General features: G+C 46.4%; 1 protein-coding gene across 2 annotated transcripts in view; it reads left to right on the forward strand.

Annotated features, from left to right (window-relative positions):
• AFAP1L2 (actin filament associated protein 1 like 2) overlaps positions 1–8,467 on the forward strand; it is an 81,868-nt gene extending 73,401 nt beyond the window's left edge. For both annotated transcript variants that reach the window (XM_062579595.1, XM_062579596.1), the window contains exons 13-19: positions 533–644; positions 1,539–1,778; positions 1,878–2,070; positions 2,541–2,708; positions 3,466–3,647; positions 4,311–4,439; positions 5,564–8,467. In XM_062579595.1, the coding sequence (XP_062435579.1) occupies positions 533–644; positions 1,539–1,778; positions 1,878–2,070; positions 2,541–2,708; positions 3,466–3,647; positions 4,311–4,439; positions 5,564–5,590 (1,051 nt within the window). In that variant the 3' untranslated portion in view covers positions 5,591–8,467. The remainder of the gene's footprint in view (positions 1–532; positions 645–1,538; positions 1,779–1,877; positions 2,071–2,540; positions 2,709–3,465; positions 3,648–4,310; positions 4,440–5,563) is intronic.
• Positions 8,468–11,209: the final 2,742 nt, after the last annotated feature.

Consider the following 11,209-nt stretch of genomic DNA (forward strand, 5'->3'; position numbering starts at 1 on the left):
CTGCAGCTTGGTCGCTTTGAAGGCTCAGTGCCAGTTTGGAGAGCCCTTGTTGCCATCTGAGGGTAATGTGCCTAGCTTGAACTGTAGCTGCCATGGGGCTTGGGGCATGTGTCTAAGCTGCTTTTGTTAGGGCTCAGTTGATGGAGCCAGGCTGCTAGCTGGGGGTGCAGCACTGCAGGCATGCAGCCACGCTGCTTGCAGAGCTGCTGTGCTATTGCAGCAAGCTAATCACCTTTGCGCAGGGCTGTACTGAAGGCTGGATGGGACAGAGTTATGGGGAAATACAGTTCCCTTCCCATGGATGCTGCTTAATGTGAAATCAGTGCTGTGGTCACATTGCTGCACGGCTTTTGCTTCTCTTCTCCTGTATTTGACCATGTGGCCCTGTGCAGACCTCAAGACCACTGTGCACAGATGCCTAACAGACTGATATGCCAGTGGAGAGCCCCAAATTCAGCATAGGAGGTGGCCTGCCATGGCTATGCAGCAAGATTGATCACTCCTGATAGGGTTTTCTGCTGATTGTTCACAGCTTAATGCAGAGGAAGTACTCTGAGCCCAACACCTATATCGACAACCTGCCGAAAGGGAGGATTCAGCAGGAGGAACTCTATGATGACGTGGATCTGCCAGATGTGCCTGTGGTAAGGTCTCATAGCTATAGCACCCAGCATGCTTGCTGAAATGCTTGTGGCCTGCAGGTAGTCACCCTGTTGCAGAGAGCTCTGCAGAGACTGAATTTTGCTAGCAGTGCAACAGAAAAATTCAGTGGTCAGGGTCAGAGGTGGCTTGGGTCGAGGCATGTGTGAATCACAGGCAGACATCTCTTGGCTGGGAAGAATCTTGCTGCAGCGGTGAAGGGAGAGGTTTTTCCAAAGCTACAAACACCTGGTGAAAAAGGGAATTCCCAGCCTGCGGGGAAAATCCGGGCTTTTACAATGGTGCAGAGGTAGGTGCTGATGAGGAACTACTGTGGAAGGCAGGAGAGTTTTCCAGGGAAGCTCTGGAGGAACCCTTAATAAATGAGTTGAGATGAAATTTCACAGTCAAAGTCTACAAACAGCAAAAGCTGGTGGGAAGGTAGAGAAGGATGAAGACAAAGCTGTCAGAGTGACATGAATTGTTGGTGATGGTGGGTTGTTTGGAGGCTGTTCTAACAAAATTCCTCCTGGTGCATGGTCCTAAGTCTTTTCTTAAAGACAAGAAAGGCAGGCTGTGGGCAGAGGAGATTACCCTGGGGAAATGCAAAGGATCTGGCAGGGGGCTTCTAGAGATAGATACAATAGCATGAGACCCTAGTGAGATGCTGGTGTCACCTTTGGAAAGATCTGTTGAAGGAGAGCAGCAGACTTTCCTTTAGTACACTTAAAATTTCTGTAAGGAATGACTTAAAGAATGGGAGTTCTTGTTCTTTGGTCACTTACGAGTTTACGGAAAATATCCTGAATTACCTGAGACAATGCTGCTCTCAAGTGAAACTTGGCCTGTACTTCAGGATGCAGCAGGGCCCTTTTCAGCTAAACATTCTCTTTTTGCAGGAAGAAGTACCCAAGACTGAAAACAAATTTGAAGGGGACCATGACAGAGTGTACCTGGATCTCACCCCAGTGAAATCGTTTCTACACTGTGCTGGCAAACAGTCATGCCAACCTTCACCTCTAAGCTCTCCATCTTTACAACGGGCTGACAACGAGAGCTTAACAGATACTGTAACTGAAACAACCCTTGTGGCTAAGGAAGCTGAACCCTCTAGAAAGGCAATGGAAACCTCAGAGCAGGTACTGTCCTGAACTGTGTTCCAGAGCCAGGCTTCATCAGCAGGCCAGTTTCCCCTGCCACATCATGCCATCTCATTTCCCCTTCTCTTCTGCCCTCAGAAATACCCAGAGAAGTCAGAGCCTGAAGAGTTGTTATCAAGGACACCCACCATCAAAATCCAGACCCAGCAGCAGAAGATTGCCTTTCCGCAGACAGGCCCCGAGATCATGGCCTGCACTACGGTGGTGGACAGCCCGCAGCTGATGCCCGCACACAGGGACAGGCTGGAGCGGCCCAAGCTGGCACTGCCCAGTGAGTTCATGGGATCCTACCATGCATCATGCTGGAGGGGACACAACATCCCTGGCTACAGGCTTGAACATGCTAAGTGCGAGCTTGCTGTGGCTGGTGGGGTTTCCTTTGCAGATGTGTAATGGCAGGAGCTGGGAGGTGGCTGCTGCAGGGCACTTCGATCACCAATTTTAGCCCATTTAGCATTTTAGGTCAGTGCTTTGCCCTCCAAAGTAAGCAAAGTGGTGACTTTAGCTGCAGCTAAGATGAGCCAAAGAATGGTGAGAAGCTGAAGCTAATGTGAGCTTTTCCCTTGGAGTTTGGTGTGTGCCTGCACTATGCTGGCTTTGCTGTGCTAAGGCTAAAATAGCCTGATGAGTTTTCTCGTTCATTATTTTCCTGAGTCCTGAGTTTTGGTTCCAAGCATCTGAAAGCATTTTCCCCTCAGACTGTGCCATTGCTAAGCTTGTTTTTGTGGATTGTGTTTGCAGCGGCAGCAGTGGAAACCAAGCTAGGCAAGAACAGGACAGAGGCTGAGGTGAAGCGATTTACAGAGGAGAAGGAGCGGCTGGAGAAAGAAAAGGATGAAATCCGGGCTCAGCTCACCCAGCTGCGGAAGGAAAGGCGAGAGATGAAGGAAATGTTAGCTGGTTGCACAGGTAGAGCTGGGCAAAAGGCAAAGTGTTGAAATGAGCCAAGGTGGGATTAATGGGAATGGTGTGTGGCAGCTTTTTCAGGAGGGAGGGTGATGAACTTGGCCAACCTGGGAATAGAAAGGTGCTTTGCAGCCCTGACACTACACGGAGGACCACAGACACATTAACAGTGGCTAAAGTGCCAGAGAAATCAATGCTGAAAACAGCTTTGAAGTGGACCGGGAGCCACAGTTTCTGTTCCACAAAATGGGAGGGACAGGCTTACCCTGCGCCCTTTTGCTGAAATAGCAGAAAAGCTATCCTGTGCACCATGGCAGCCTGGGCAGAAGTAGTGCTCTGAGCCAAAATGTGCAAGCCAGACTGCATTAGAGCTTGTTCTGTCTTGGGCATTGCTAATGTGCTTTGGTCTCTTGCTGTGGCTTATAGTGAGGTGGAAGTAGCCCAATATTTTGTGTCAGTGTTATGTATACTCAAGGTTTAGGCATTTGTGTCACATGTCTCATCTCTTTTGGGACAAGCTATAAGGTAAACCTATGTGGCAGTAATATAAGCTGTTTTTCATGTTCCCTCTTCCCACTCAAAGTCTTCTCTTCCCCCATGGCTGCCCCAGTGCCTCACACTGCTGTCTACTGAGGAGCTGCTGTGCAGAGCTCCCACCTCTGCCTGGGTGCTTGCTGCTGGTGCATCAGCTGCACTCCTGGGAACCTGCACAGTGGTGGCTCAGCAGGAGCAAGCTACTGAGTTATTCCTGCCTTTGCAGATAAGAGCCTTGAGCAGAGGCTGAAGGAGATAGAAGAAGAGTGCAAAAAGAAGGAGAGCAGGAGGGTCGACCTGGAGCTGAGCCTAGTAGAAGTGAAGGAGAACCTGAAGAAAGCAGAGTCTGGTCCTGTGACTCTGGGCACTGCTGTGGACACCACACACCTGGAGAATGCAGCCCCCAAGGTCTGTGGAGGGCATCCCACTGGGAGCCAGCTGGCCCCAGGCAGCAGGCTGTCACAGCAGCTTCTGTGCAGAGCCGGGGGTTTGCACCTCACCTGCAGAGCCCTGTACCCCAGGAACTGTAGAAACAAGATAAACAGCCATGGTACAGGAGCTGAAAGGTGGCCGGACTCAGGAGGTCCAGCTTTATTTCTCTGTGGGACCTTGAGCAATACATTCAACGGTCATGCTGTTTTGCTCCTACTGGGCTTAGCTGACCAAAGGGTCAGTTTTCTCAAGGAGATTTAGGCACCTAAATTCCTTTCTGAGAATTTGGTTCCTGTAAAACAGAAATACAAGCCTTTCTCTTATAGAACAGACAGAAAGTATGGCTATATCAAAGACTGAAAGGCTTCTGAAACACTAAAATGACATGGGAAAGATGATAAACTATCACTCACATCTTCATGAAGCCCTTCTCTGTACTTCAGCTTAAGTTCCTCAACATGCTAATACACTATAAATGTACATTACGGTGTTGTTTCACATTTGCATTTCACTGAAAAATGCCTCTCAGTACAAGTGGGCTGTGGCTATAACTGTTGAGCTTTTTTCTAGGAAATGGTGATGAAAGACAGCAATCTTTTCAGTCTGAGGTCATCACAATTTTTATTATTTTTATTGTAGATTCAGATGAAAACCACCAGTCCGGCAAATAGTGCAGAGAACTCACCAGTCAATTCAGCGACAGCTTTAAAAAACAGGCCTTTATCTGTCATGGTAACAGGAAAAGGGACAGTTCTACAGAAAGCTAAGGTAATGCATGCAAAAATCAATCTTGGATGGCTGCTGCTTTTTTGTCATGTAAGGCGATGGTGCTGCAGGCTGGGAAGTTCTTGTGTCTTCTCTGTCTGGGAAGTAGCCAAGACTCAGTACCAGTCTTTGAGCCCCGGGGGGAAGTAGTGAAGCAAATCAGCCTTGTTTTCCTTCAGTAGGTCTTTCACCTGGGCTTGACCTGGCTGCAATTTAAATTAAGAACTGCAAATGTTCTCCTATAACTGGAGCTGAGCCATGCTGACTGTTAAAAGCAGCCAGAGTAAACTAGAGATTTAATTTCACTGAAACAATGGTGAAATATTTTTCAGTTTTAATTGCAAGGAAGTTCAACCCAGTGGCAGCCACAGCAGGGATCTCCTTATTCACCTAGGAAAATAACGTGGCCTTCCTCAGCCTTTGTTTCTATTCCTACCAGTGTAAGCCTCAGCTTCCTTGAGGAAGCAGCAGCAGCACTGCAACAAGAGTTTTATTCACTGTAGCTTTCAGTTCTGAAAATAAGATAGCTCAGTACACCCCATTTTTCAGAGGCTGGCTGATAAGCAGCTGGAGGCTGGATAACTTTCCATCAGGCAGTCTGCTCCTGAGTACCTGAGAAGCGTGTGAATATTTTGTGTCTTTCAGTGCCTGAGAGGGAAGCAGGAAGACTGCTTCCACTCAGCCTGTAAAATGCCTAGCCTGCTTTAGCGTTCTCCTTCTCTTCCCCAAGAGACAGCAGTTCAGTACAGGCAGAAAGAACAAATCATCCTTCTCTGCTTCATACTTGATTCTCCTTATTATGATCAGTCTTTATAATGAACCAAGGAAGCTCACTGAGCTTTTCTCAACCTCTCCTTCAAATGTGCCACATGAACCTCCATCCCACCTCATGGCTTCTGCTTGCTTGTTTGGTGCTTCATTGACAGTGGCACTGCTGTCTGGAGTATAAACTCTATGATGAAATTATTGCTTATGACAGGGGGTGATCCCTGCCCACCCTGCTCTGAACACTGGCTTGGGGTGTCCAAAAACACTCCAGGTGTCAGATACCATTAACTGATCTGATGCACATTAAAGCTACTTGACAGACTTGCCTTTTGACTAATTGATCCTTTGGTCTTTGGCAGGAATGGGAGAAAAAGGGTGCTAGTTAGAACTACATTTTTCAAGATGGACTAAAGACTGGAATTGCCCAAGCAAGGACAAGAGAATTCAGTCATCTGGAGATAGAGGTTGGATGTGAAACACAATCGCATACCTAGCACCTCTTCCACGTCATGTCAGCTGCTCAGATGCAACAGTGGAGCTAACAGCTACCATCACAAATGATCAAGTGATCTTGCTCCTTCCACACAAGTCCTATCATATAGCTAAAAGAGTAACAACCAGTGGCAATCCTTGCATCAAATTTCTAACCCAGTTGATGTAAACAAGAATGTTATTGTACATAGGGATGTTTTGTGTAATTCTACTCTGAAGATTTATCAATGAGTTATTAAGGTTTCTATATTAGTGACATTAGTGGATTCAGAATGGGCCTCTGCTATTCTTTATACCCTAGTGGTTTTCAATCTGTCATAGTAAATTACAGTCAAGTAAAGTCTCACCTGTCTTGCTGCCTCTCATCATACAGCTGCAGATGACTCAGCCTTCAATCAAGGGCAAGAAGTAGAAAGCCAGACTGGAGTGATGGTTGAAACACAAATGAGAAGCGCACAACAGCATGTCCAGTGGGGAAACTCCTCTCAATTAACAGTGGGGAAACTATACATACAGATGAAGCAGATATTTTTAATTGGTGACCAGATGCTTCATGCCCTGTGCTTTATTCCTATAAAGCTACCAGCCTGCTGCAGGGTTTGATTTGCCAGAATAGCAAGGAAGATCCCTGCTCACTTTCTAACTCTGTAAGATGTCTTACAGTCTACCGGCACTAAGAGCTCTGGACAAAGGAAGATCTTCCAAACAGATGCAACTAATTTGTTTGAAGATAATCAGCTACTTCAGCTGAGGAACTCATTCTGAAAAATTACATGTGAAGGCTTATTAATAAATTGTCAGTGGCCTAGGCTGGACCACCTTTCAGATGAGTAAGCTGCATCCCAATGCACTCTTCTGGGCTAACTCTTTCCAAGGAGAGCAAAAAATTATGCTGTCCACAGGCTCTTCCCCAGACTGTGAGCAGTGCTTTGCTGCTGCTGACCTCTGCTCCCCACCCCCCTGAGCCATGGCAGACCAGGCTGCCCCAACCACGGCCACAGATTCTCTCACAGACTCATCCCCAGCCTGGTACGACACTGTCTTGTGCATGCTGGCTCTGTGCACCTGGAGGCCTCAAGGATCCTAATATGACTTCTTGTTGTCACAGGCAACAGCAGGAGGGCTCATGGCCCTATACAGTCCGCCTGTGTCTGATGTTAAAGGGGCCTTTCTGAAGCAGCAGTCTGGCCAAGGCTAGTCTCCGGGGAAAGCAGGTCCTGCACCCATCTGAGACTGACTGGAGAGTTTTCCCTGCCACATCTCCAGCTGAGCCATAGGCAGCATTGGTGCTGTGGTAATGCTGGTTCAGCAGCAGTTGTGATGAAGTGCTGCAGAGGGGTGACGCTTCTATCCAAATTATTAAAAGAAAATATAGCCCTTGAGCCCAACACTGTAGCCTGCAAAGCTCAGGCCTCTGCTCCCTGGTCAAGCTTTCTAATGATGGATATGGGACATCTCATCCTCCTAAACTTAGAGACCATGAAATAGAAAAAAAAAGAGCGGGTCAGAAATCCATGCACCCACTTCCCTCTCCTCCCTGGGACTTGCTGCCACACCTAATGGCCTCTGATACTCCTTCACACCTTGAGTCCAAGCTTAGTAACTGAATTGATCATTGGGTGGAGGGGGAGCTGCAGCTGGTTTCTGGCCCTGCAGAGGCTAAAGCAACAAAGATGATTGATAACCTGATTAGGATACATGAATTGTTCTGAGGGCCCTGTGGATACATCGATGAGCAGTACCTGAAGCCAGGATAAGAACAGACAGGGGAAACGCTACAGCTTCCTAACCCAAATTGCTCCTCCTATGGCATTTCCCCACTTGTAAACACACAACAGTCAGTTCTGTAGTGCTCTGTGCAGCAAAGGGAAAGGCCCTGCTAGACCCATTGATCTGGATATTTTTTTAAGTGCTAGAAAACCTTTGAAAGGCCTGAGGCACAAACCATCTCCAAGGGATGGTCCTTCTCCTAGAGGACAGGAGTACAGGTACAAAAGCCTGATTCCTGGGGCAGCCTGTGCCTCCAGGAATCACTGCACAGGTGGCTCATGGGTGAGTGAGGATGTTCTGTGGAGAGGCTCTAGGCTCACATGACACTGCCATAGAGCTTGCGTGCAGCCAAGCACTTGGTCAGAGTATCTTGGCAGTGAAAAAGGTGACATTCCTCCCATTTTGAAAGTCTCTGCTGAAGCACGGACTAAGTAACCTGCTAATCCCAAGTATTAGAAGGAGTTCATAGGCCCCCAGCCTGTCCCTATGTAAGGTCTGCAAAAGGGAAAAAAGTCTTGCACAAAATTACTGAAACATCTGGCTCAAGACCCAGGTAACTTTACTCTCTGAACGACAGAGAAGCCATGTACACCATGAAACTTTTGTTTTGACACGTGAGCTGGCAGAAGAGCCTCTCTCTACCCTAAATATATCCTTAGTACCATACCATCACCATACAACCCCTGGCAGCTGTCCTCTGGCAGTGGTTGTCCAGGCATTTCACAGTAGTATCTAGACAGTGATGGTGGAGAGCTGCTCTGCTTTCCACTCCACAGCCTGCTCAACATCAGTAGTGCTGCTGGGATATCACTAGCAGGGAATAGTGAACAAACAAACACAGACAAGTCCTGAGCAATACACTTACTTACTCCAAGACACGAAACATCATTAAACAACGTCTCTATGTCCCCATTGTTTTTCTAACTCAAGGCATTCTTTTGTTGTAACTGTGACCTATAAAGTGGCTTTTTAGAGGGTTTTATAATAAAATGTCAAGTGTATTATGTTACCAGTCTATTTTATTTGTAATGATGTGGCTTCCATGAATACATGTGTAACATGCTCTTGCCTGCATTTTAGGAGCCAGCCCTCTTTCCTACACAAAACCAGCAGGCAAGGAAAATGCATCTACTACCTCAGTCTGTCCACTAGATAGCAACTTTGTGCTGTGTTCAATGCTTGCTGGAATGGCTGAAACGAAAGTCAGGAAGAGGTTTAGCTGGAAAGGAAGCAAAAGTGTTAGTAAAGTTGCTAAGGCCAGTCATTACAGAACAGGCACCAAAACATATAGATACATGCATTTGTTAGATATCTTTTAGTGGCTATGGCACTACTAACTCCACTCCCTGGGAAAGCTCAGCAAAGTATAGCAGCAAAGACCTGGGGAGGGTTTGGCTCTCCATCCTTTCTTAACCAGTCCATTAAAACCAATTTGCCCTCTGAGCCCTGGAATCCCAAAAGGGTGCCTAGACTTGGGATTGAGCTGGGGGGGGAGGAGGTGGGGATGAGAGGGGAGAGATTTGGGGGAGGGAGAGAGAGAGGGGGAGAGGGAGAGAGTGAGGGGGAGAGAGTGTTGAAGGGGCAGCAGCAGTTGCATTTGTCCTTCACAGTAATTCTTACCTCTGCCTATGCCTGTTTCCTCAGTGCCTCCGTAACTGCTCAAATTTCAATCTCAAATTGCTCATACTGCAATAACAAACCAATAAACAAAAAACAATAAACAAACTGGAAAGAGGGTCTTTCAATGGGAATCAAGAGTAAGACTAACCAGAAAACCCATTCCCAGCCCACCTTGCTCAGAGATAGGCACTCCCTGCATAGCTGCTGGGCAGGAGCCTTAGGAAAGCAGGGACTCGTAGAGGGCAGGGCCAACAGCCTTGCAAGCCTCAGGGCTTCTTTAATGCTTATAGGCACCTTCAGAAACTGATGCAGAGGGCTAGATGTAGCTCATCCAGCATGCAATTCTCATGCCCATCACCAGAGTTCACAATCATCTGTGGTTCTTGCTTCACACAGAGCAGTTTTTGTCCATCTGTGCTTAAAATGCAGAAAACGATTTTCCCTAGTTTACTGCCCAAACAAGCAATCTGTTCCAGTAAAGCCCATCCATACACTCTAAAAATGTTCTTACTAGCTATGCATTAAAATAAAAAAAACGTACACGTGAAGGTTACAATTAAACTACGTTTGCCGTGTGCCCAAGTGCTCAGCAGCACTGTAAAATGTGCAGGCAACATATATAGAAAGGAAAAGGCTTTACACAGCTGTATGAGGCTAGGAAAGCATGTCCCAGCTTCAGAGCTGTGTGCTGAACAAGGTGAATGTGTTTAAGTAAGTTTGAGAGAAAAGACTGAATCTGCAGAGGACAAAATGCTGTGAAGAGTGAACTAATTTCTATTGCTATTCAAAATGTCAGCCCTTCAATTAAGCCTCTGTTTTGCTTTGCCTTACACACCTAAGGACATAGACAATCTACTGACAGTGAAAAGAAAGTGGAAATTCTCTTTCTTCCTGGATTGTTTTCTCCCACAAGGTATAAGATAGTGTTACCTTGTCTTGGTGCCAGCTTTCAGCCCTAACAGGGCTTTAGACCACTCTTCCTTTGACAATGAATCTGAAGAATAATTTGTGTCTCTCTTTGTACATCTAATGTTACCATTCAAACGTGGGGCCCGGACATCTGAGTGAAGGGATTTTTCTTTTCTTCTGGGAACAATAGATGCTATTTTCATTAGCACCGGCAATCACAGTTGTTAATGTCTCTGCCTTGGCTCTTTCCAGAGCTGCTTTGGTCTCTGAAGGTGAGGGATGCCATGGGAAAAGCAGCAGAAAAACCACACAACAGTGTGAACTAGGTGGCCCTGGGGGAGGAATTATTTAAGTTGAATAGTTTCATGGGCAAATTGATCTAGCAATCCAGTGAGGCTGATGCTCTGAAAGATGCAGGCATGAGGCCAAACTGTGTCTTTGGGCTTGAAGCATCACAGCCCATGAGAGGCCCAGCTGGCACTGTGCAGACTGCTCCATGCTGGGGGTGAATCAGCTTTAAACAGTGAGAGGAGGCTGAAGTGCCATTTGACTACTCTGTTTGGGTTCAGGTCAGGTCAAGCACCCTATTCTGTACAGCCCACCTCTGAAAGGAAAGTAAGGTGATATGGTAAAGCTCAGAGCCACAGAAGAACCCTGAAAGAGAGTATGCTCAGAAAGATCATTAAGAATTATATCTTTCATTAAAAAAGACACCAGATCCAGTTCCCAAGCACCTGTGCCTCATGCAGCAGGATTGGGGGTACATAAGGAGCCAGGGGGACCAACTACCCTACTCCTCTTTATCTAGCAAGGATGTATTAAGCTATAGCATTAAAAATATATAGACCAGACAATTTAATTCTCTAATTTTTCCATTAAAATTCCATCACTTCTGACTGAGCTCAATCAGTTAGATTTAGAAAGACAAATATATCTTTTTGCTGGTCCAAAAATTAACATCAAGATTACAGCTGACTCAGAATCTGATTCAGCTTATGGTTTCATTTTTTTCAATACTCTCTTAAAAACATCCGCCTTTGCAGCTCTGCTTGCCAGCATGTAATCTACATTAACCCCTTTCACCAGGAGCACCAGAATTACTCAGACTTTTACTGTATTTTTAGACTAACTTAAAGATCTGTCAAGAAGTCTGTTAAAAAAAAAATCCCACGGCACTAGAGTCTGGATGAGGAAACTCAAAATACCAATAATAA

This window comes from Rhea pennata, chromosome 7 (genome assembly GCF_028389875.1).
Source record: "Rhea pennata isolate bPtePen1 chromosome 7, bPtePen1.pri, whole genome shotgun sequence".
NCBI classification, from domain to species: Eukaryota; Metazoa; Chordata; class Aves; order Rheiformes; family Rheidae; genus Rhea; species Rhea pennata.